The following is a 27,278-nucleotide window of genomic DNA, read 5'->3' as shown; positions in this document are numbered from 1 at the left end:
TTATTAAATTGCAAAGAATTTGGCCTTGAATCAAATCTGTTAGGCATTCACCAACTGTCTAGTAGCTGTAGTACATAACTTCCAATATTTTGTTTTTGTAGAAATACTGTATGCTCAAAAACATAGTGTGGAGAGGTGCCGTCAAAAGCATTAGCTTCTGACAGCTCTTGACTGTGGCTCATTCTTCTCATCACCTAAAGTCCATTTCTTCCTGCCTGACTGGAACATTTTGTAGCTAATAATTTTATTTAATATCATAAGAATAAAAACTAAATGGATGGGTGAAGCAGAGTGCATTGATTGCAAGTCTCATGCTCCTGCTAGCTTGATTACCCAAAGTTCTCTATTGTATCTTTAGTGTTTAATTGGTAGTCTACGACCTGTAGGAGAGTACCACAGTCTAGTAATATCACTACACCGTTAGCAGCAGTAAAAGATCTTCTTGACCTTGGAGAAGTTTTGTTAAATCTGAGAAAAGTTGAGTTCTTGCCTGAACTACAGCCCCCTCCCGTGACCACAGCCCAACTTTCAGCCCAAGACTTGACCTCCAAGCCCTAAGCACAACTCTGTGAGTATAAAGTATCTGTCCTTATACCTCAACATGTGTTGTCAACATGTGAGTTCTCCCTGCCGAAGTGGTTTAAAGAGTAATTCAAATTGCAGTTACAAAGAAGTGTAGGAGGTCCATTATAAAAAAAAAAAAAAAAAGGAATAAAATGTTGGAGAATGAGAAGTAATTGGAAGTTTCCCCACAGGTTTTTTCAGCTTCAAGTCAATGGAGCCCTGCGCTATAGGTGCACAAATGTTATGTAACAGTTCTATTTGTGAAACACTGTTAAAGTACACAGCAATTACCCAACTGTTGTGCAGCTCGCAACAATGGCCCTGGGACAGCGGCGGCACAGCTAGATCAAACAGTTGTGCTAAATTAAAGAGCGGGTTATCAGACCAGACAGGAGTGTTTGATGTGCAGAGATGAGATGCATTATTATGGTAAATAAGCCGCCCTTATCAAGCTATTTCTACAGAGCCCCATGGCTGAGCAGCCCACAGTAGTGAATGCCCTTGGTCAGACAAATACATGCATGTACACAGACACGCACACTCAAAGCCACACACGCAGCAGAGAGCATAAATACATCTCTGTTGGTCCTTTACACTCCACTCCAAACAGCCGTCTGCTCTCCAAATGTCAGTCAGTCTCTAGCATAATTTGTTTCTAATCATTGGCAAAGAGCGGGCAAATGTCACCGTTTTCCAAGGAGGATGAATTCCGATTGATTTCCAATTAGCACTAAAACAAAATGCCAGTTTGGCTTTTTTTTTTTTTTTTTTTTTTTTTGTGTGTGTGACTGCGTGTGCGTGCGAGTACATGCGTTGGTGTGCTAGTTAAGATCGCAGGAAACATACAATGCATCATTGCAACCCCAGAGGCACAGAAACAGACACCAAAGTCCAAAGACAGAGCACTGAGAATCATACCCTGCATGTTTACCGCTCAGATAATGCATTTAGGAACCAGAAATACATAGCTGAAGACACACCTGCTAGAAGAAAGAACTCGGCAGCAAAATAAAAATGGTGTAGCATTATTTAAACGTATTACTGCAGAGAGATCACTTGAGTGAGGGGCATTTTATCTGTGGTTATTGTAAACTGAAAAAATATATACAGTATATGTGTATATATAGGCATATAGTCTTTAACCAATTTCTAATAACAGCATACCATCTAGAAAGCCTGCTTGATTAGTTTTCACACAACAAAGTAGCAGTTAATAGCTAACAATAAGCCAAAAAGAAAGAAATAAAAGAATTATTGAAATTATTTCACATATGAAAACACAGGTCTGAACCAGGTAATGTTATTTTAAGACAAGTGTCTTTGTTTTTGTCTTATCAGCTGCTTCAATATGTCTTACCTCTCAAGGCCTCTGTACGGACAGGAGACATTTAAAAGTTCAGATTTAGACTCAGTAGTTAAGACTTTAGACTGTAGTTAAGACACGTAATCTGTGGTGGCGTAGGGATCAGTCAATAACAATGTAGACTAAATGTTTGACTGTGAGAGTAACATAGCATATGAATTTGATATATAGCATTCGCCACAATGTTAGTGATGTAGTTCCCTTAGAAAAAAGACAATAGTACAAAACAAACCAACATAAATACAGAAACTGAAGAAAAGAAACTGTATTGAGCAGCACATTCTACACACTGCAATGTCTCCATGTAGCAGATGTTTACCAGCTACCTTTTAGTGTTTCCTGATTACAATGTAGTGGATGCACCAACGTGTTGACAGGCGTCAGCTTGTAGTCTTAATATGCATGCTGCAGACAGCAGAGCTTTTTCAGTTGTAGAAAACAAATTTAATCTCGCCACGAATAAACTGCCACGGTAATTACTTACGAGCTGACGTGTGCTTCACCAATTAAATTAGTCAACTCGCAAAGACCAGCCACAGAAAAATAATAAATGAAGACTCAAGAGAACAAAACATATCAGCATATTAAAATCATTTATTGTGCTCCAGAAGAGTAATTACTATTTAACCAGAAAGAAAGACAAGTGACAAATAATCTACATTACAAATGCCAGACCACCTCACACAGTGCCCCCCACCCACCCGCCCTTCCCACTGTTTCACATGGCATTCAACAAATCCACCTTTAGTTATCAGACTGCTAGCAAAAAAAAAAAAAAAAACAGAAAAAAAAAAAACCTCTCAGGATGAATCTGAGGTTTGGTTGTTTGTTGTCGTTTCTGCTGCGATTTGAGGTTAGAAAATGGCACGTTGCGTTACATTCATTCGCAGTGCTCATCTGTCCCCTCCCTGTCTGTCCTGTGCACAGGGTGACTGAGGACCATGGTCAGGGCAGATTTACAATGGAACAAAAGTGAAGTGTCCCCCTAGAACAGGGTTTCTTAAGTTTTTCAGGCCCCATGCCCACCTGTGCGCACTCATACTCACCCCGCTGGACTGGACTCATGAAAACATACTGGTGTTGGGATTATACAGAAATGACTGAAGAAATGCTACCTGGATTTTTTTTTTTTTTTTTTTGGATTCCCCCTTTCCACTCTGAACGATGGGCACACAGTTTTAAAAGAGGCGTGACACTGGATGGGAGTCTAAATCAGTGCTCTTCACGAGCACACGGCCGGTAAATCCAAATTCAAGTCTTATTCAGGAGTGGACACATTAATATGGACAGAATGCTCGAAATGTTAACACTGGAAAGAAATGGAAAAAAATGAAACTCTGATGGATGATATGTTTGTGACAAAGGAGTTTTAACTGAAAAATGCAGATATACCCATTATGGGTTAACGCGCATTTCTGCAGGACAGGTGCTGTAAAGATTACTGCTCGCGCACACTGTATCCATCGAGTGTCCCCGTCACAGCCCCCACATTTTAAGGTAGTAGAATTACTTAAGTCATAAGTGACTGACTGAAAAACAAATGAAAAGCTTTACTCTTCTTCTTTCTCCAGGGAAAGGAAGCAATAATTTCCCTCTTAAAATCTGCACAGCATATAAACAGTGTAAGCTACAGTACAATTTTTAGCTTCTTCTCATATTTAACTTGTTCCTTAAACTGTCCAGTCATGTTTATGGTTATTAGATGTTAGCTTAAATGCCTAATGTTTCCTCTATCAGAGTGCAGGTGGGTGAGTCTTTAAAAATGAGCTGTTAAAAGACTATAAGTGGAAAGTTTTACTGTACTGTGATTGTGTGTATGTTCTAATCCCAGTTGTCAATTTTAACAAAAATAAAGTCCTGGGAAACACTGAAAACTAACATGTATGATGTGAATAGAGTTTTTATGGGATTCAAATGTAGACTGTCATTTGCTATTCCCTTTAATTACAATAATGCAAGTTCTTGAAATAATATACAAGCTTGTTAATCTGGATAATAACATCATTTATCTGATGCCTTTGCATGTTTCCTTTTCTGTCTTATTTCACATAAATGTTATTGACAAATAGTGGAATAACTGAGTTTCTACAATAGCACTCACTATGTAGGTGGCTTTAAATGAATTAAATTGACATGGTAAGGGAGATTTCTTTCAGTTATAGTTTACTCATGATAAACTGTTGTTAGCCCTAGTCTGATAAGTCCTAGCCCTTACTCAAAAGCATATGTTGTAATGTAAATGTAAGCTGAGGGGTGCTGTTGATCAATGTTCTGATGGGTTAAACCTTGTATTGTTGATATCCGGTGCCCTACCAGCATGTACATACAATGATACATGTACACCCTGAACGTGGCGTTGGCAGGGCCTACAGTTATAACAATTGCAAGGGACAGCAATGCATATTGACAGTTGCTGATGGTAACGCACAATAAAAAAAAAAAAAAAAAAAAAACGCCATGGCAACCTATCAAAACAGCTTCTATCATGCACAAGCGAAAGAGGCCTTGCAAATGTTTACGAGGTAGGAAATGCAGTCGTTTAATAGGCCGTTATGATAGGTATTTTGTAGGACACAATGAATAAACCAAATGATTCACAGGGCACCTTAAATATCCAATAACCACACATACGTACAGTAAGAATACACTGATGGATACACTGAAGTCCAGCTACTAAGGTATCCTATAGCATGTTAACACAAGTTCATCTCCAGACAGAAAACAGGCTTTTGCGCATCTTATTCTGGTTTTGTCATTTGACAGTTGCAGACATCAATGTGCCAAAAGTTGTTTGAGTACTCCTATGGAACCCCAGTTTTCATGTTAAATGACTTTTTCATGTTAAAGCCTGGCCAAGCTGCAATAAATGAAGAGTAAATACTTGCCTGTTTGTCCCAGTTTCATATGTATGTGCTGCAGCAGCTCCACTGGCTTGAGTAGCAGTTTCTTTAGATTACACCCCCCCCCCCTTAATACTCAGCTGTTAACCCTACATATGTAGCTGGCAATCCATCCTAGTAATTACCAATAATATCAGAAATTACTTCTCTCTGACCAAGTGCACTGTTAAAAGAATGAATCCAGGTTAAGCTGCACTGGCTCACTCTGTTTTCCAACTACCATCACTTAACTTGTCATTGAGGACCACCTAGTAACCCCTCCGGATTAAAAATCGGTCTTATCAACTAGGTCTCTAATTAGCGAGAGAGAGAGAGCTAAATATATGACTTGAAATGTCTAAATTGCTTATGCCTTGTTTGTCCATGCTCAGTTCTGGGGTTGTTAAAAGGACTTTCAATGAACATGTGTTAAACATACTGTATTAATGTGGTAAGTGGGGCAGAGTGTTCTGCCTCTGGTAGCCTGTTGTTCAATTAATCAACTAACAAGCTATTTATCAGTAGTAATGGCTAGTCAGTGCATCAGTTTCAACGAGCGCTCTCCTTCCCCCTACTATTTTCTTCATATGGTGCTGTGTATTTGACATTTTGCATCTTCTCAATCACCAGAGATGCATCAGCTGGCCAGTGGTTTGATCAGCTATGCTAAGGTTTTCTCAAGCTAAATCTCCATTTGTGCAGCCAGCTTACATTTAATCAGTATCTTCTCTTACAAACGTGTGTCTTTTTCCTGCTGTCATTAGTTTTCTCAATCTGTGAGGGGGATGATAGTCACACTACTATATTTCAAACTTCAAAAGTTGCAGTTTCCCACTAATAACACTGTTTCAGTTTGCTTCAGCCCCATGCCTCTCCACTGTCAGTTGCTATTGAATGCATTTTCTCACTTGTGCAACCCTTCTCTTAAGATGTTCTCCAACTGGATGGTTTGTTCTGTATGATGAACACTAAGACTATTCTATTTGTATGTAGTCACCAAACAAGCTGACTCTTCTTAGCTCTTGTCACCATACATTAAGTCCAAAACAGCTTCTGGCAATTTCCATTTTTAATTATATTTCAGATATATCTGGTGCTGACCAACACTTATCTAACTTATTTTCCTTCTGTTATAGGTGACTTGTATTTATCTCTCATCAATTAAACAATTGGCAACTAATCTAACCATTAGCATTAATTAGCATTCATCCTGAGCTGTCAGCTACTTATCATTGCCCTGCAATTGCTTGACTATTTACCCATCAGTGCAATTACATGTTTAATTCAATGGCTGACCCTTTCTTTGCCCCTGTGTCATCCCTCTGTAGAACAGTGCTTGAACTTGGTGGGCACTCACTAATATAGAATCCCAGTCCTGGTGATATTTTCATGAACAAATTTACTGTTTACCAGCAGAATGTTAGCGGTTTACTAATGTAGAACCATTTGTATTTTCATCTATTTAAAAATGATTGACATACCAAGACCTGACAGGATGTTGTTGTTGTGTGTGAACTGTGTGTGAGCTCCTAGAATAGGCCCTAATTTCCACTGAACAGCATCTTTGGGGTTGGCGCTCTTCAAGAAAGTAGTCAAATGTTGGAGTCAGACTACATAGTGTTTTTGTTTGTTGTGCTGGGCACTATGTGATGTTAGGGCACTACATTGTCCTTTTTGTCCTTCGAAGTAGGCAGAAAGACTTGGAGTGTTTAGGTGTAAATCAGCATAGAGTATATGTAATGAGTGATGTCTAAGTGAGTGTCATTCTGGGTTATGTCCCCATCCCAAGGGTGACAAACTAGCTGTGAAAGACTAGTGCTCTGTGCTACAGTGGGTTATATTCATGGAACACACTTCAAAAGTCACAGATTAGGTGAAACTGACCCCCTAGTCCTTTTGTTGTGAAATTTACAGATGTACAGATGGGTTTCCCCAGTATTGGACTGATACTGTGTAGTGTGCAAAAAGCATAACTGACAATTGGAACCTTCCATATTCAAGAAATGATCGTAGATTAAGAATTTCTTGTTCACTGTATTGTCTTACATGGAAACATTTTCTTTCAACAAAAATATTCATTATAAATATTCAGTGGGCTACCAAGCCAAAAACATTGTTTCATTTTCTTCCAAGGTTCCCCTCCATATGTTGTGAAATGTATTTTAGCCGTCGGCCTGGGTTACGAAAACAAGGTCATGTTGCTTTTTATATGGGTCTAATAAATCTTGAGTCCAAGTGCAGGCAATCAGGGTGTTAGCCTATATACAATATCTTGAGTAGGTACCAAAACACTTGGAAAGCCCAGGCCTAATTACTTAGCGCATGAGTGTGGGTGAGAGCATTCATACACACATTGTCTTTTGAATACATTTGTATGTGTGTCGTGTGTATGTGTTCTAGCTATAGCTAAAAAGCTAGTGGACTGATAGTGGACAGCTCTACAGGACAGATTGTCCGGGATGCTGAAAATCCCACTTTTTATGTATTTCTCTGTTTGGGCAGATAAAGGTATTTAAAAAATTACCTTTATTAGTATAGTATCTAAGCAGCCTTGGAATATTCCCTTAGTTTCAAACCTCAGATCAAGCCATTCAAGTGTTTCATTTCATTCAAAGCAACAATCAGATGTAATTCATTTATTAAATTTAAACCATATCCCAAAAAGCAACATTTCCTATAACAAACTAGATTTTATCCCCTCATCCAGCTTGTCTGCCGCAGTGTTATATGAGGTAACTGCAGTCTGCGCTCATTATTTTGAATGACTGCACAGTGCCTGTGAGTGAGCCAAAAGGGGCAGGATGTATTCTCACAACAGAGGCCTCCACACATCTACACTTTAGTGAAGGCAAAACAGGGAGACAAGCATTTTAGCTTAGCAAGACGCATCTCTGTGCCAGCGTACAGATTTCTGTATCTGATCATATTAGGCTTGCCATCTTTCTGTTATAAAGATCACCACTTTACCCCTGCAATGGCTCCAGCCTTTTAAGCAATTGGTTGCGACTGCATTCTGCTTTGCCTTTTGACACCTTGCTATTCCGGTGGCTAACATGGTTAGCTGTCGGGGCTTCGCCGACCTAAAGATGTTAGCAATGGCAGAAAGCCTTGCAGGAGACAGTGAACTGAAGGCGGGTGGATGTGAGGGGGGAAAACCATTTTGCTAAACAGCCCAACCTGTCAGCTCAGTAGAAAAAGGTGAGATAGTTTCTAGTGCGGGTTCAGCTGCTGCGGGAGGCCTTTCTGTTCTTTCTCCTTTCTGTAACACAATGTGCCGTCACAACTGATAAACATTGACTATAATTAAAAGGTGAATCATGGAAATTGACCTATCCTGCCCCAATTTTTTTTCTCTCATCCGCTTGCTGTACATTTTCAGAGAGTTCCATCCAGTGATCTGCCTGTGCTTGGCCTCTGACTTGTATTAGTCACGAATAGGGGTTTACAATTAAACAGCTCTAAAGAAGCTAGCTGAATAAAGAAAAGAAAAAAAGGCCCAGAGATTCACCATTCCATCATATTCTTCAATACTTTTAACCTCTTGTTTTTTCAATGAGCATCCACTGCATCATTCACTCAGCACACACTCCCAGTCAAAGAAAAATAATAAAGGGCAATGGAATAGACAGTGCAGGTAATTACTTCTATACGGTAAAGTGGTCCAATAGGTAGAATAGGAAAGAACACTGATTTCAACTGAAGGTACGATGAGACTGATTGATACAGTGTAATGTGATTTAACCACTATCAAAAAGTAGTACCAACACACAGAGTACAAAACTAGTCCTTATATGCCCAGCTCCACTCAAAGCTATACTATGTTCTGCAAGAAAGTTTTATCATATCCCAAGCCCCTCCCCTTCCTGTCCCCAACTCAAGCCCATAACATCCATGACCTGGAACTGCATTTCCCATGGTCCTGCAAGGGTGCGTGTTTTCCTGAACTCCAATGAGGAAATCCATCTGAAATTGCTCCATTGCAAAGGGAGAGGGTGAAAATTATTCTTAATAATGACATAATCAGCAGAGCAGCCATCAAGCAGATAAATTGTCATGCGCATCGTGCTAAAATATCCAATTATCCTTTGTCCTCGAGCTCTCTGTGTTGAAGTTGGAACTGCCAGAAAGCCAGTAGGTGGATACGCCACTCCCCAATCCTGCTGGCACGTTTGCAGTATAGGCACCCTCCCCAAGAGAGGAGGGCATAAACAGCCTTGGTGCTTAGTGTACAGATCTAGATATGTAAATAGGTTCTATACAATAAAATTGTTCCCAATCCTCAAAAATAAATGGATGAAAAGTATCTGTGACATTTTTTTTCCTCAAAATGGTTCCTTTGTGCATACAGGGTTTCTTTTTTCCTTGTTTTCAGTCCTTGTTTTTGCCTTATCTTACATAGCTTCCATTTATGAAGTTAACACATGCCTAAATTGGTTTTGCTCGGCATCTACTCTGTGCCCCACAAGCAGAATAATCTGCAGTGTGATGCCAAAGGAAAACAATATGTTTTCTTTCTTTTACAAAGTGCTCCCCTCTTCTCACCTCCAAGGCGTGTCTGATGCTCTGTTCTGCTTCTAGATAATACTGTCAAGCAGTCATTTGTCAAAAGATCCCGAAGGCCATATCTGTCGCTAGAAAGAAAAAGTAGTTTACTGTACTTTGTGTTGCTGCAATATCAGAACAAAATAAAAATAGAAAAAACAACATCCTCCTCTTTGTTTTAGCTTGTGAGGTTGTTTTTCTTCAACTCCTTATTTGTACTTTTTTTTAATTGTCTTTTTATTTTCTACAAAAACATAATTTTTTTTTTTCCCTCCGGTTCAAACCTCAAGAAAATCCCTTGACTGTATTCCCTCGGGTATCAACAGGGTGTCGTACAATCCCAGTGTAATTCCATGGCTGTATGGCAACTCCAGGCTAGCGTTTCACCTCCTGATGTATCTGTGTTTGTCAGCATGTCAGCCTTAAGTCTCTGCTGCAGCAGAGGCATTTGCTTTTTAGCTTCAGCCATCAGAGTCCTGCCTGTGTGGGTGAATCCACAGGGCTATACCCGAGTGGTGGAGTGTGAATGTGGGTGTGCATGGGGTAAGGTGTTATTCTGCCCACTGCTGGGGAAGGTGTTGAAAGAGTGGAGCGAGGTGAGCCCCCCCATGGTGCTAGGGATCATGGTTATGGTGTTTGGCGTCATGAGCGGGATGTCGTCTGGCGAGCGCCTCATGGCCAGAGTGTAGTCAGGTGGACAGGCAGTCCTCAGCACCACATCATGCGGGTGCAAGGAGTCACCCACCCCCCTGCAGTCCCGGTCCAGGTCAGAGTGCTGCTTCATCTGCAGGGACATGATCTCCTCCTCTTGCGTGTGTGCCAAATCATTGGCGGCGCTCCGCTGGGGGCTGCAGCGCCTATGGACATCATGCCGTCTCTTGTCCTTCTTGTAGTAAAGTGCAGCAAAGGCCAGAATGTTGAGGAAAAGCAGAGAGGCTCCCACAGCAATGGTCACTGACAGCTCTGTGGAGTAGTCACGCTGGTCCACCAGGTGTGGCTGGTTGTGGCTGTCCTGGGTCTCAGTGGGAAACGGAGTTGGGTTAGGACGCTTGGTCACCAGAACCTTGGTCTTTGGGGTGCGGTTGGTAGCCTCAGGAGGAGGAATCTAAAGACAGAAAGAGCAATCATTATGATATAATTTGTCTGAGAATGTTCAATCAGTCTTATACTACTGCAGTCATTTTTTGAAAAAGGATAAGGCCCTACAAACTCAGGTGCAGGTATTTATTAAAAAAAACAAGCTTTGACCCTCAGGTAGTTATTTTTTAGTAGCAATGAGAGCAGTGAGATATAGATGATTTAGCACCAACCTTGGTGGTGGTGGGGATGAGCTGGGTGACCTCATTGAGGCTGTGCAGATGAGGAACCAGCTCCAACCACAAGTTGACCTGAAGAGACGAGACAAATTAAAGGGATGTCATACACAAGAATTGTTTCAGTAAGTCAAAGTCAACATAATACTACATGTATTATTATTTTTGCAGTAAAAAAACTGTACTTCTCAAATGGACAATATTTCAAGACTATTGCAAGTTTCTCTGGGTTCACTAAATCTAATGTTGTATCACAAAATGATCAACTGACTCATACATACTTTTTAAAACGATGCAGCTATGAGCCAATTCATTGACAGGCTTGTTAAACAAACCAATCTCATGTCAGTTAACACCATCAGATGGACTTAAAAGATATTTAATAATTAGGAGCAAATCATTTAATTTGAGATAAGGAGAAATTATGTTAATTTAGTAGCAGAAAGCAATTATCAGTGCGATAAAACATATTCAACATAATTACAAGTACAATTAAATTAGAAAAAAGTCATACTGGAAAAAAAAAGTCAATATACATTTTTCTGCTGCCAAAACCTACAGAAGAACTCCAAACACTGTGTTAAAAAGTGCTTGAAAAAGGATAAATGTAACATTTAGAAATGCTAGAAGATACTTATCCAATAATATTTTTAAAATGACTACATTTGTCATACTGTTTTGAAAACTACAGTCACCATTTGTTCTTTAAACCACATCAAAGAAGTGACCTCATGTTATCCTGATTGCAGAGATGAAACCAACGTTGCAAGGGCTACAGTACAACAAAGGTTTCCAAGATATCCTAAGGTTCCTAGGATATATCCTTATCTGATTTCAAACTGAGAAGATTTGCCTTCACTCCATTCACCACAAATATTCCAAATTATTTTATAATTCAATATTAGGGTTGGACCAATCCACCAGTCAACCTATATAATTATAATGGAAAGCCAAGTTAGGTACTAAACTCTAGTTAATACTGATAGGAGCCAACGTTATCTAATTGGTCCAACGAGATCTTCTGGAGCAGCATAGTTTACCACTCTCATTTACTCCAAATTATAGATTTTCATGAAAACCCAAGAAAACAGTAGCTGGCTTGAGGATCTGTTTTTTAAAATCTTCAGGGTCAATTTAAACCTGAAATTGCGTTTTGTTATATCTGACTGTACCTTGTTGGCACGATAGTGCTCTTTAACGCGGGGCTTCAGGCCAATGTGCAGATATAGCTGGTCTTTCTGGTTGTAGCGCGTCCATGCCACTTCTTCAAAACGATTTGGCTTGGTGTGGATGAACTTGGTGTCCTGGGGGACAGGCTGGTTTGGGTCCCTAGGCAGGAGGTAGAAGAGAAGAGGGAAGGATGAAACGCTAATGGTTTTATGGCAAAAGGGCAAACAATTTGAAACAGTGCAGAAGTGTTGCCTGCTGTGGACAATGCAGTCCTCTCCTAACCAATCAGTAGCAGTTGTGTCATGTTGTGGTTGTTTACTTTTCAGAGACAGGAGGAAACTAGAGTTAAAGTGAAGTTGGTGTGGATCGTTTGAGGCACCACTGTCTGGTTATTAAAATTTTAATTTTGACCTAAGTGTAGCATCTCCCTCAGGCTAATCAGTGTAATTATGAAAATACTGAAATGTGGTGGTGAGATGCAGCCCCCAGGTTTCATCAAATTTTAATCAACAGTGTCTGAAGATCACACCTGATAAAATCAAAAAAAGGTCAAAAGGGGTATTATTTCTCACAGATGATTGGTTTTCTAACAATTCTGATTGAATGAAAAGGTCCTAAAATAACCTCAGATGTTTTTCCCATATAAAGTTTAATTCCAATCTTAAAAAAAAAAAAGAAATGCACGTCTGAATGGTCCTCCAGTTTTTCTATTATGGGTGTTTCATTGAGAGTAAATCTATATTTGTTTGCATTGTATACATGTAAAGAAGCTTGGATTCCTTGTATATGTTTTATCAACGATGCTCTTCAATCATGGTGCTAATTTTAAAGAAAAGCAATGTTTCTTGGCTACTGTGTTAATCAAAATCAAAAATGGCTAGAAATGTATTATATTCTACAGGGCATATTTATGTTAAATATACAGACGTGGACAAAATTGTTGGTACCCTTCCGTTAAAGGAAGAAAAACCCACAAAGGTCACTGAAATAACTTGAAACTGACAAAAGTAATAATAAATAAAAATTTTACTAAAAATTCCCATGAAAACTCAGACATAGCTTTTGAGTTGTGGCTCAACAAAATTATTTTAAAAAAACAAACTAAAGGATTTCTGTGAATTAGAGGTCTGCAATATGTGTAACATGTGCAACTGTAGTCACAGGGACATCAAGCTGCTTGGAGATTGTCCTACACCCTTTTCCTTTAAGATGTTCGTCTATCATGTTAATTTCTAATGTCTTGAGACAACTCTCTCTTTAGTTTTCTGTGGTCCATGTTCAGCGTGGTGCACACCATGATACCAAACAGCACAGTGACCACTTTTCACCCTTTAAATAGACTGATTGATTACAAGTTTGAAGACACCTGTGATACTAATTACAGGACACACTTTAGTTTACATGTTCCTATAGTGAAATTATTTAACATCTTTTCTAGGGGTACCATCATTTTTATCCAGGACAGATTTTCTTTTATTTTTTTTAAAACTTCTGTTGAACCACAACTCAAAAGCAATGTCTGATTTTCAATGTTTGAGTTAATTTTTAGCAATTATTTATTTATTATTACTTTTGTCATTTCAGTGACCACTGTGGGGTTGTCTTTCTTTAACAGAGGGGTCCATTTATGTCCACGTGTGTATCTTCACTTCACTTATTCTGAGCACAACAGAGCCAACCATGGGAGCTATGGAGGCCCATTCAAATCCGGTGAGCGCCCCATTGTCTGAAATCGGCATATGGAGCCAGTCAGACCTCATCAGGAACATGCTTAACCATTCAAATTGGTGGCATAAATCTCCCAGGTACCCAGCATTTCATGTCAATTTGGGGTTATATATGTAGATCATTAGTGCCTTTCTGTTCCCCTAAGGGCTACTGGGCAGTGCACAGAAAAAGCCAATGTCCCCCTATTACACTCTCGAAAAACAATTACTGCCATGACTATGTGCTGAAAGGCAACACGAGACAGAACTAAGGAGGGGAGGGAGGAATTTTAATTTTGAAGCAATTGAGAATGTCACTCTTCAGGCTACGACCATTAATTAAGAATGTATTTCAAAAAGTGTAGAGGGTATCTGCATTGAATACCAATTACACTGTAGAGTCCATAAAACACAATAGTACAATTCACTGCTCCATATTGGGGAACACAATTACAAAGAAATTGTCACTTATTGTTTGATCTTGTAATGATAATTGCACATTAATGAAGTGTTTTATGAGCAATTGCTGAACAAATGGTGACAAAAAATTACAATTTGACCGACCTTTTAGAAATGTTACATACAGTGATCGACCATAACATTAAGACCACCAGGTGGAGTTATTGTAGTGGCTGATTAATTTACATGAACATGCTGACACTTGGAAATTGTGGAAATGTATAAAGCTGCTCCTTAAAATAATCGGAGAATCAAGATAATTTGTATTTCTCTACTGCACATGGAAATTGAATGCTTTTAATTCTAACCGCACCATAATGTTGTGACTTTCTTTAACCATCAAGTGCTGCTGCAACTTGTGTAGCACTTATCATTCATTTCCAACACCGTGGTCCAACTAGTGTTAGAAAGTATCAGTAAATAAGGTGCCACAATAAAAGAAGCTATTTTGATGCCAAAATCTGTGCTTTTGTAGTTATGCAGCAAAGGTCTAAAATGCATACAGTCTCATAAATTTACAATGGGCCTCATAAAAGAACTATTTGTACAAACAGATTGTGTTCTTAACTGCCATGTACAAGCAATTTAAAAGAATTTCACCCATTTTCTCATACTTTGATTTTTCTCCTGGGTATGAGTGAAATTCATGACTCACCATACCTCTCGTCATGAACTGCAAAACTGCAGTTTTCTTTCAAACTTAAGAATATTTGTGGCTTGAGCTGAATGGATTTCAAGGTTAAGTATCATATGAAATAAATACAAAAATATGTAGCAATGCAACTAAGCAGCTCAAACATTAAGGCTGTGCAGATTCTACATTTAATGACCTCTCTGCACACATCAACACTGATATGAAAGAGTTTAGCTACTATTTAAAGCACAGTTTACAATGCTAAATTCTCATGGCTACTACCTATAGTATTGGTGTGCAGTTTGAGCTGCAGCGCCTTCACAAAAAAACTTGCTTACAGTATATTTGAACTCAAAATGCTTGTCCTGAATGGAGAGAAGGTAAATTGTGCATTATATTTGGGCAATTTATTGTACAGTGGCATCATACCCTGTCTTGGCGAAGTTTGTCCAGTAGGTCATAACGACGGCACTGAGCATCACATCATTCTTGGAGAAGTTGCAGGGAAACAGCTCTGTTGGTCCGATCATTGGTAACCCGAACACATAAGGAATCTCATCTCCATGTGCCGCATCTGCCCAAGGTGGAACCTAATGAGCAGCAGATGAATCAAATCAGATAAGTATCATTCCATTCATGTGACAGATACAGGATGTTAATAGGGCATGGGTTTTGCTGCTGACACACAATGGACATGTGCCACTGTACACAAACACAGGCAGAAAAAAGTAGCTTGAAAAATATTAATGTTATATATACATGTATATATATTTTTTCTTTTCTTTTTTAAGAGAGCGAGAAGGGGAAATTAGTTTTTTAATATTCTTTTACCGACCATAACTGGCCCATTATTCAATACGTAGTAAGAAAAGATGAGAAATAAAAAAAATGGCTTTGACAGAGGAGAGTGGCTTTGAGCTGATTTTCTATTGAAGTAAATGTCATGAGCTGTAGCCAAAAGAAAATGTGGGGATTTAATCACCACTCCTCGCTTTCTCTCAGGTCTTTATAACTGATAAGTTTGAAAGTATGCAGATCCCATGCAGCCCAAGCAACACTAGAAGTAAGGAGTTAGAAAGCAAATCTTAGCCTAAGTGTCACTTCCCAGTAAAGTAATTAGCATGTAAGGCATCTGCCAGATTTTTGACATAAAGCAGCCTGCTCTAAATCTTATTTCTATGGTGGTCAGCCTGCCTGTTTTCAGTAGTTGCTTTGTGTGCAATTATTCTGTTAGTACATACAAAGCCTCAAGTTGTGTGGGAAAAAAAAAATCAATCTTCAGAGGCAAGTGCATTCAAAGACATTAGACACAAAACCTAAACAGTATACTCTAGTTTGCGCTACATGGCATTAACTGAGGCAATGATATGACCACGTGAGTTTCCGATATTTGAGTTCTGTAAATCTGCAGACACAATTGCAAACAAATTCTACACACACACAGAGTATGTGCATGTTGTTAAAAATATACAGTGTTTATGTCGGTCTCTGCTTGAGACCGACATGCAGCCAGAATCTGTTGCATTTCCCTCCTCCGGCCAGCTGAGGCAGTGTCCCCGGAGGTCTCTGTATCTTTGTTTTCGTTTCCTGTTTGTTTCCCTCACTTCCGGGGACATGTCTTGGCTGGTTCGAGTGGCAACAGGTGTGTGTTTTTTAGCAGGTGTTTTGTGTTAATCTTTAGTGTGTCTTGTATTTAAGTCCTTGTCTGTGTGTTTGTCATTTGCTAGTGTGTCTACTGTCGACCTTGTTTGTTCCCTGCCTCCTCCGTTGACCTTTTCCCCGACCTCTAGCTTTGGTCACCGTGGTTCGTAAGTCTTGTTAGTATAGTCAGTCTGTTTGTTAGTTATAGGTTTTGCTTTGTAGTTTGTTCCAGCATTTAGCTGCATTTTTTGTTTTTCATAGTTTCAGCTTCGGCTGTGTAGTGTTAGGTTATTCCTCCCAGCGTTTGCTGTGGTTTTGTTTTCGTTTGTTAGTTCCAGCTTCTGCTGTGATTTTGATTTCCTTTAGTATAGTGTTTGCTGTGAGTTTTTGTTTATTATTTAGACTAGTGAGTTCCTAGCTTGCCTGCCTTTTGCAGTGTTTTTTAGTTTGATTCTCCTTTTGAGATTTTTTTGTTTTCATTACATCACGTCTGTTCTGCATTTATTTGTATTACTCCTGTTAAATCTTTTGTGGGAAATCACTCTCTGTTGTTCTGCTGTCGTTCTGCAACTTGGTCCACTAGTTAGCTCATTCGTGACAGAATCCAATTCCTTGTGTTTGTCAACATACTTGGCAAATAAAACCCGATTCTGATTCTGGAGAAGGGCTAAAAGGTTCAGGACGCATCAATGACTTAACCTACATTTACAATATGATATATAACAGCAGTAATACATTCTGTAATACCTTATATTACCTACAATCCAAGTGTGCGTATGACAACCACAAACCCACCTGTTCTGTCTGACAGTGGTGATAGAAGGCGTAAAAATATGTTGGAGACCCAAAGCTGGAGTGTAGGTCAGCTGTTGCAACAGCCGGTGCTACCCACTGGTGATCGGTAAAAAGTGCCAACAGCGTCTTCCGCCGAGTCTCCGGGTTGTGCCTATCGGCCCAGTCGGTATACATAAACTTGATGGTCTCTCGGAGGATGTCTTTACCCTCTGGGTAGCCGTAGAGGTCATCCACAAAGCTGGACACAGCGTAGTCAAAGTCGTTAGCCTGCACACCATTTTCATTGTCCACGATAAGTTCCACGAACTTCAGGCCCTCACCCTGGTTCACTCCCAGCATGATATCATAGTTAAGAAACTCGCCTGGAAAGAGATCATAGACATGGTTGTCAACGTGCCAACCTACGCTAACAACACTGTTGGATATTGCTGGCTCTTAAGTAAAGTGAGACACTACCTTGCTCCATGAGTATCTGAGGGTCATCAGGAATAACATCTCCATCAATGACAGGCCCAAAGGCGATGTGGTAGCGGGCGGGTTGGATGTCTTGGTCCACAAGCTCCTTGTAATGTTTCCTCTGCAGACACAAGACAAGTTCTACAGTGTCCTCCAGGTTGCAGCCCACCTTTCGGGCTAGCATCCGGGCGTACTTAGCTGGCTGGAAACTGACAGCCCAGCTGGACAGAGCCGTCCCACTCTGGGCAATAGCCCTCTGGAAAAGACCTAGAGATAAAATCAGCAGAGTGACAGAGAAAGAAAAAGAAATGAGTTAGAATTCAAGAACCTCTTCAAACAGCACACACACACACACACAAACCTCTCCGGCTTAATATGAGTCTTCACACAAATACACATGGTGACACAGCTGCGAATGCAAATAGAGGCAATAAAAGCGAGAATTGGGATGAGATCAAGCACTGTGAAGTTTAAGGGCTAAAATTACCTCCTCCTAAAGGCGAGATGTCTAAGCTGGAAAAATTGAAAAGTAAGTCCTGCCGACAGACGGCGTTTGTGTCTGAATTTTATTATTTGTGACAAATTTTAATGAATATCCCTTAACCAACAATTCAGCTGTTAGGTAGAGTACTCTTAAAGGTGATACAGCGTGCAGCATGCATCATTTGATTTAACATTTAGCAAAAGGCTTCAGAGACTGGGAATATGTTTTACAATAAGACTCATGCCTAAACAGACCATTCTGCTTTTTTGCTTTATTAAAAAGTCAGAGAATTGGCCTATTGTATTTAGACCCTGAAGCGTTTATCAGGAGGAGGTTTGGGTGGAGGGATAACAATAACATACAATATAAAGATGTCACTCACAGGAACACTAGATTCACAAACAAAGAGCTATTAGAGGTTTCTCCCTTATGTTTTAAGCTTCGAGCAGACATTTTTTATTTAGAAAAAGCACAATTACTGATCAAGGTAACAAAGAATTTCTCTAAAGGTTATATGAAATTCTTTCAAAAGAATATCAGATAAGGAAAAAGGTCAAAGTGAAACAGATAAAGGTAATTTTCAACTGATGTAATGTGGCCACTGTGATTTTTATTTTCAGAAATGTGAAAAGTGCAGTACATGAACAGGCGTTTCTAATGTGTGCCCTGTCATGTAACCTTATAAAAGTAGAATTCATCTGATGAGTTCTTTTGTTTTTCCTACAAATTTATTTCATACAGAGGTTGTTTTTGTTGTCTATTAACAGACTACTCTCTGTACTTGTCATGTTAGATCTTAGCGCTGCATTCAACACTATAGATCACACCATTCTATTACACAGACTGTGTAGAAGAAAATTTTATATTGTGACCTTTTAATGTTATGTGATGACTCAGCTAAACACTAAAGTGAAGACATGTTTCTCTTATCTATGAAACTGGGTGTGCAGAAAACTCAAGAAGCTCTGTGTACAAAGAATTGTGTTTGCAGTTTGTCAGTTATCACTTAAGAACAATACCCCATTGTCTGCTTGATATTATATACAAGTTACTTTCCTATTTCTGTTATGATGCATGAGTAAGTGCAAAATGAAGAAATTTGATTGGTTGAACTCTGTTCGCGGGCTTAAGCACACATAGAAACCCTGTGGAAAACCCTGGAGAAAAGAAGGATGTCGACACATGGTTTCAGAGTTGTCATGTGCCACATGTTATGTGTGCAACTCTCCCCGGGTGACAAATAAAGAAAGACAAGCAGACTTCTCTCATCATCATGTCTTGATCAAGAATCAGCATGAATTAAACATTTCCTCTACACAGGAACATGGTTTAAATCTTATACATCAGATAGATTCTAATTTGTCCCCTTTAGGCAACATTATTAGGAAACACTACATTTTCATGAAGAAAGATGACTCTGATCATATTGTTACTCTAGATCTAGATGACATAGCATTGGCCTAAAGTAATACTGTGAGATATCTTTGAGTTACTTTTGACCAGGATATCTCCTTCACTTCATAAGAAATCTCTAGAACTGCATCCTGTCCCAAAGTGATGCTGAAAAACTTGTCGATGCATTTGTTACTTCCAGTCTGGACTATTGTAATTCACTATTAATAGGATTTCACAATAACTCCTTAAAATAACTCCTAGAGTTTCCAAATGTCCTCTCTCCTCTCCTCTTGTCTATTCAAATCCTACCATTTCATGTCATTAACTTTGTGTCTTCTCTATCCTGTAGTTGTGCTTCCTCCTCTCTGTCTGCAGGTATCCCCAGCCTTGGAGCTGTCTGTTAGTCCAACCTTTTCCAGCCACTGGTAAGTTTTCTGAATATGTGCCAAATCAGCTATTTGTTGATAGCCCCTTGCAGGGCCTTGTCATATACTGTATATTAAATTTGTATCAGTTGATTTTTACCTTTGGTGGAGTTGCTCCAGCGGTTGCCCTCAGAGTAGTGTGACAGTGTGAGGAGGTTGACACAGGAAGCTCCAGCGCCTGAGCCAAACACAGTGATACGTAAAGGGTCACCGCCGAAGGCTCCAATGTTCTCACTGGTCCAACGCAGAGCCTGGATCTGGTCCAACAAACCGTAATTTCCTTTTGCCGCCTGATCACCTGTACTCAGGAACCCTGGACAGAAGGACAAAGAGCACAGACAATTTTCATTTGGAGCCCTTCATATTTTTATTGTTATTACAGTTGTAAGCAGAGCAGTGAATTGCACAAATGAACAATTTTCTGCTACAGGAAGTTTTTTGTTAAAGTAGAAAATGAACTCCTATGTTGATATAGAAGTTAAAAGCAAATAAATCATACTGTATATTTGAGAAAAACGATACCAGGAAACCAGTTACTGATTTAGCATCTAAATTGTCATCACAAGCTCTGGTGGTATCAATGCATACAACTAAACACGACCCATGAGGTTATATACAGTAAGTGAAGCACAGTCTGCAAGTTCTAAAACATTTATTGCTAAATGAAACATGAATGCTAGGACTGACTAGCTCATCTTCTTGATTAAAATAAATTCAACAAATCTACGTTTGGACTATTCAGCCATAGCTGCAAGGAGATAACAAGGCATATCTGCCTGTTTTACAAGGAAAACCAAAAGGCCTGACTATTATTATAATATGAGTATGATGATTTGTATAATTTGTATAATATTAATTTGCTGTAATAAAACAAGAGTTATTACCCATAGCACCACTTCAAGTGTGAATACGCTAAATACAGACTAATTTGGCAGAAAGACTGAATCTATTTCTAGAACCTACAGCAAGATAGGTCAGAGTAACATGGGTTTGTTTTCTCTAAGAAAAGAAATAATATTTTATTGTCTCGAAGCAATAACTAACAGTCAAATCCATTATTGTTTTCTAAGCCAAGAAACATCTTTGCACAAAAGGAAAAAAATAGATTTCTGTTCTGTTTATCAGCCAAAAGTCTTTCACACACACAATTAATTAAAAGGCCATGTACAGAATAATTACAATCCACCCACACCTGCTTATGAGATGCATAAGACATAATGCTTCCTGATGTATTTTATCACCTGCATAAACTGTGAAGCATGCTGCACGAACTGAAGCACAGTCTTCAGAGGGCCGTTTTTTTGTTATAAAAGCACAAATGCATCATAATAATAAGTTCTTAATATTAATACAATGAATAGTGTCAACGTGTCATGACTGATCAGCATATCACCGGGCGGTGAATGATAAAGCTGATGTTTGTCATGAAGTAGAAAACATTTTAAGTAGATGAAATTGCCTACAGTGTCCTTTAGGTGCCATGTTGTCGCCTACAACTGCACTAAGTAGCAATATGTCAAGTGATTGGTTAGATAGTACAAATAGAAATGTAATTTGTTTAAGCTTTTACGTAAGATCTGAAACATTACTGTTACTTTTCCCACACTGTGGTAGAGTTTGTCCCTTCTGGACTTGTTCTGTATGGAGATATAAAAGCTCCATTCTAAGCTAAAGAAAACACTCATGTTAAGGTGATTTTCCACAAATGAAAACATTTTTTTAAAGACAGTGGTTCTTCTCCTGTCTATGTTTTTTATGATGACTTGATGACGTACATTGGTCCTTGTCATCACACTTCTTTACAAAACACTTCCTCTACAAAACCCAGTATCTGTCTAACCCCACCACAACCTCCAACCAGACCCCATCTGTCCACCCTCCCCCCTCTTCAATTAATCCTGTGGTGCTCCCAGTCAATGCAGCTGTGTAAAGATTCAGTGCTAGCGAGGTATGAAAGTACTGATGAGACAAGGCACCTCAAGTATACCCATAGGAGAGCTCTGGTCTTTTAGAACAATTTCATGCCCAACGATTACCTGCCAGCAGCAGGTAATGGACCTTTACTATGCTTTTAGCTTTTAGCTTTATCCACCCCCAACAACCCCACCCATAACCTGGCCTGCCATAACCCCCCTCTTACATATTTCCACCAGTGTTCTTGTACATGTTCTCATTCTCACTCTGTGGCTACATGAAGAGCTCATTCCCCAGTGTCAGTCAACAGTATGATTCATTTCCACTGGGAGGCATTCAGGCTTAAAGTATACTGTGGAGACACCGGCAGTAATGCTGAGGAGGGACATGCTCCTGTAATAGGCTACAGGAAGAAATATTGACATCACTGAGTCAATCATCATCACTAATTACCACGCATTTAGACTCTATGATGACAACGAGTGTAAAAATTTCCTGCTTGAACTGAAATTAGTTAGCATGGAGACATGGAAACCTATTTTCTTGATAGAAATAGAAATAGGATTTTTGTTATGGAGTGGATTTTTGAATTTTTCAACTGTTAAAAAATACAAATATTGAAGTTGCTGGTCACTTTAACTACACAGCAACTGTGTCACAATTCGCCCGGCATGCAAATGCGCTTTAAGAAGCACAGCGAAGTTGCAGCCCTCGCCCTAAGCAAAGGCAAAAGTCTCTCCAAAGTTCAACTGAGACTCAACTTCCAACTGTACCACTAATACAAATCAAGTTGGTCTCTTTCAAAGTTAAAGTCTGTTCAAGACAAGTTCTTTGCCAACGTGCTGCAGAGGGACAGCCTACCCAAGCAGCTGACTTTACTTGTCAGCAGAGAGACTAAGCATCGTTACTGGATCACTATTAGCACGTTAGAACAAGCTTATACCTCAAAGCACATAAACTTGCAGTGTAAGTTCAGTCATTGTGACTGTGCTATGCTGCCGTAGTCTTTTACACTCAGGCTATCAGTGAGACAGATGATACACACACATCCAAACGCAGCAGCAAAACACATTTTGTCACAAAGTTGCTTTACAGACACACTCTCTGTCTCATACGTAGTCACACACTTCATACATATGCGCCCCCGTAAGCTCCCAAACATGGACTACTGTAGACTGTCTCGTAAACAAATACAGTACATTAGCATCTGCGCTCTCTCGCTGAAGGGCCCTCAGACAGGCACGTCCCTCGGCTGACTGTTTAATTGAGTTCATTCTTTTTCTATTCCCTTCCCACCGGCTTATTTATTTATTTGTGTGTTTCTTGATCAAAGCCTAATCTGGTGGAAGCAACAGCAGCCATCAACAAGAAAGATTTTAATTGATTCAATTTAGCTGCAGTGCAGGGATGGGCTGGCAATCACAAAGAGCGAGGCAGAAAGAATGATTAGTGTACCGGCGGTGGTAAGCCAGCAGGGTAAGGCTCTCCTTCCCTCTCTCACACACACACACACACATATATATATATATATATATATTGAGATAGAAGAGCTGCAAATGTGCATAGACAGATGCAAACAAAGCACAAACAAGCCATTTTGATTTGGAATTTTTGGTTTTCGTCTTTTGGTGCAGTTTTGAGAGACCATTTGAGGGACTGAGGAGCTGTAGCTGCACCTTGAAAGTGCCAAAACAAAAGAGAAGCTGAATTGATGTGCACTTACTTGCACTTCATGGCTAGTACTTGGTCAGCCTTGATAATACAGAAGTAGAGAAGGGAGGAGTTTACAGATTGATTAAGCGGCAGTGAAGATGCTCGGGATGATAAGATACTGCTACATGTATAGAGTCATTCATATGCATGTGAAACACATTAATGCCATAATGAAAACATCCTCATACCCTTAATTATACTTTTTGATTATCAGAATATGTCAATAACTGATGTAAATGTCAAGTTATAAATAGAAGATATCAGTAAAATGTTACAAAACAACATATTTAAACTGCTAAACTGTCCATTCTTGCAGTTTAACATCTAGTTTTGTGAATACAGTGTTGTTACAGTTGTTGTGGTTGGGTTTAAGCATTTACATGAATTAGTTAGAGAGAGAAAGGCTGCCGTCTCATTTAATAGAGAAAAACTTAATGGTGACTCACTTTTAAACATAACCTAACCACTGGAGTACTTTAGTACTTTGACAGTTTTGCGACTGAGACAATAGTTTGACACAAATGCCCACAACACTCAATGGACTGATTAGTGTATTGTGGTTAAATGTCAAACATCAAGGTCGCTGTGACTCCATAGTCTGACAAGAGGGAATTTCCTTTGCATTCGCCATCCGCTTGGACTCATACATAAACTAATCAGTATATGAGCCTGGATAGACATGAATGCCGACTACAACTTGTTAGTGGGGCGTCTAACCGTAAAGTGGTAAGTCTAGTTTATTTCTGAGTGATGTAGGGGAACAGCGATAAGGCACTAGCTCTGAGTTTCTTCAGCATGCAACGAGAGGAAAAAGAAAAGACAATAAACACTCCCGGCAACAATGATAACACGCTTCTTTTATTGGATCAAACTAACTACAGGATAAGCAATGAATGAACATGTTGCTTGAGTTTCTACAGGGCTGTGTGGTTTTCACAGTGTAGAATATCAAGGCTTGAGCACTATGCTAAAATGTTGCATTTTATCTGCCTTTCTGCTCCTATGATGTCAGACACGCTCCACATTCCTCCCCTGTGTAGGATAGATCATAGGTGCATGCGTCTAAGGTTTGGCTAAAAGTCACCGTCAGTGACCACTGCTATGGTTGCTCGGCCTCTAAGCTCCCCGAGATGACAATATTCAGGTGAATACTGATCCAGGAATCCAGCTTTTATCCCCACTATCTCTGTTGAACCAGAGAGAAAACGTTAGACGAAGAGAAAGATGGGATTTCTCCTTCTATACTTCTTTCTCTGCACACATCTGTGTTTCACAGTCATGGTCAGGATACCATAATCCTTTCTCTTTTCTCTCTTTCACTGTCTGTCCTTTTGACTCTCGATGCTGAAAAGAGGAAATAATAGGTAAGCCCAAGTAAGAAGAGAGAAAACGGCAATCGTCGATGCAGGTGAAGTGCAGGCAGGATGCAGAGAGCACAGGACGTTAAAGTGGAGGAAAGAGAAGGCAAACAGCAATAACAGTGAGGTGAGAACAAGGAGAGTGTGCAGCAGGAAGAGCAGGAGAGGTAGAGGAAAAAAGACAAACAGGGGGACGTGTGCTCCAAATGCAGAGTGACGTGTGGACTCTTTTTAGGTTAGTTTTTCTATTTCAATCCCTGTAGACAAATATCTGAGGTGGACTTCAGTGTGGGTTAAATCTGACCTAAGATGTAATGGGAATTTGTAAAATTAGCCGATTTAACCAATTACCAACTTTTCACATGCTGTGTTTAACATTTCAAATGTGCACTATTTGGCTGCAGGATAATTCAAATTGCACGACAGTTACTGGGTAATGATTTTGTAATTAGATTATTTAGATTTACAAGGTTACTGTTGTCTTCCAAGATCCAGTGAAAGTGACTCTCCATTTTTCACGTGGATTATTTTCACTGCATTTTATTCCCGTATTGGCAGCAACAGCGTACAACCAGAATGGTGAAAATCGATTCAACAGGAGCTGAAATATCCTAATTGTAAACTACCTCCGCCTTCAACACCGTTGGTTTATATTGTCGGCTTTTTATTAAAAAATCTGTTGTCTCCAAAGCCAAGCAGATAACCCTGACGACATTATGTTCTGACTTCATGAAGTTCTGCCGGGAGCCATCCGGCTGAGACTACACAACTGTTTTCACAGACAGTTCACGAAGTTCACGAGTTAGCTAATCTACAGTAAATGCTCAAACTAGTTCTAAATTATATTTGCACATAAATTAGCTTGTTCCTGTTTTTCCCCATGACACCCCCTGCACCGTAACAATACAGAACAATAATAATGAAAGATACTGACCAGCTATAAGCAACCGCCCGTGGTATAATGACTGGATCATGTGTGCTGTTTAATAAAAAATAAATGCACTTACACAATAACCTCACTATCTACAGTGCTCTCCTCCCTCCCTCTCTTCCCCACAGTGGATGTCTGCTTTAAACAAATGGTGCAACACCAGCTCCAAATATTTACAGTGCCTCAGCAGCGCTCCATCTATATCTGCTCCCTCCATACCACAACCCCCGAAGACGTCTGCACGCCGAGGGCAACTGGCTGGGGAATATGCTGATGAGGCACAAAGCATTCCTCACAGGAAGTAATGAATATGGAGCTACAGGATATTCACTCATTCAACCTTTATTTAGACAGCACTGGGGACAAACGCAGAGCGAGCTCTCATTTTCAGGTGCGCCCTGTTTGCGCGGTGACAGTTAAAGATTGTGCAGCGGCCGACGGAACGGATGCGAGCGTCAGAAAAAGGGAAGAAGGTGTTATCATATGAATAAACAAAAGATGTGAACACATAGACTAATGCAGATGGGATGTACAGCTTTGTAAAGTAACCTGTTAAAACCAAAAAATACAATAATAATAATACATGAATACATTAATGAAAGCCTTTAAAGGAGTATTACACCTCACATCATCTTTGTAGTGTGCACTTATTAACAAACATCCATGCAGGTGATTACTATTTTGGATGTGGTGATGATCATTAGATGTGTTTTAAATTATCTACAGTAACTTTCTACTGTTTCCTGCCACCTCCTAACAGACAGTTGATACTAAAGACCCAGAATTTCCTTCCTTTCCTTTTAAATAAAGCAGAACTCACCCCTGTCGACCTGCTGACTGGCTCACCCGACTCTCTCACCTTCACGTGAACTGATAAAATTAAGAAAAATCAGAAAAAAAGAAGAATACCATTCTAAGAGATATATTTATTTATTTATTTATTGAAGATACTGAGCCAGTTCCCACAGCCCTCCCTTCCAGAGCTCGCGTCTTGAGATCTGCTGCAGACTCACACATTAGAAGAGGTTGTCATTTTCACTCTGTAATCTACCAACTAATTCAGTTACACAGACAGCCAACGTGCATATGTGTGTGTGTGCATGTTGTCTGAGGGTCTGGATTTGCATTTGAAAGAGACGACTTATCTCCTGAAAGTAAACCAACGCCACAGAAGTTAAATGTCCGTTTAAATAATACGACCAGAGAGAGAGAGAGAGAGACAGAGAGAGAGATAAGGTGCCGGCACACACCTGGAGAGAGAATGTGTGTGTGTGTGTTTGTGTGTGTGTGTTTTTATTAAACGTATCAGATCCTCATCCTTCAAACTCTGTCGTTATAATTTGTGCAGCTGACACTGGGCAAAGAAATAAACTGGTGGCAGTGAGCTGAGTGATAATGAGGAACACATCAGGAATAATTGAATCATCCACAGTATATTAAGATCGAATAGATCAAATCCAAGCTAAATCAGTAGTCAGTTAGCCAGTGCATGTAGAGGCTGTTACGACACACACACACACACACACACACTTACAC

The 27,278-nt window shown here is 39.6% G+C and overlaps 1 protein-coding gene across 6 annotated transcripts in view; it reads right to left on the bottom strand.

Moving 5' to 3' along the window:
- Window positions 1-9,850: 9,850 nt before the first annotated feature.
- The window catches only part of nlgn1 (neuroligin 1), a 230,850-nt gene continuing 213,422 nt past the window's right edge, over window positions 9,851-27,278 (bottom strand). For all 6 annotated transcript variants that reach the window (XM_033325954.1, XM_026345810.1, XM_026345808.1 and 3 more), the window contains 7 exons: window positions 19,954-20,139; window positions 17,523-17,789; window positions 17,067-17,428; window positions 15,060-15,220; window positions 11,834-11,990; window positions 10,659-10,736; window positions 9,851-10,453 (listed from right to left, as the gene is read on the bottom strand). In XM_033325954.1, the coding sequence (XP_033181845.1) occupies window positions 9,851-10,453; window positions 10,659-10,736; window positions 11,834-11,990; window positions 15,060-15,220; window positions 17,067-17,428; window positions 17,523-17,789; window positions 19,954-20,139 (1,814 nt within the window). The remainder of the gene's footprint in view (window positions 10,454-10,658; window positions 10,737-11,833; window positions 11,991-15,059; window positions 15,221-17,066; window positions 17,429-17,522; window positions 17,790-19,953; window positions 20,140-27,278) is intronic.

This window comes from Anabas testudineus, chromosome 4, assembly GCF_900324465.2.
Source record: "Anabas testudineus chromosome 4, fAnaTes1.2, whole genome shotgun sequence".
Taxonomy (NCBI): domain Eukaryota; kingdom Metazoa; phylum Chordata; class Actinopteri; order Anabantiformes; family Anabantidae; genus Anabas; species Anabas testudineus.
The sequence above is the reverse complement of the archived record's forward strand: the minus strand, read 5'-3'. Positions and strand labels throughout refer to the sequence as shown.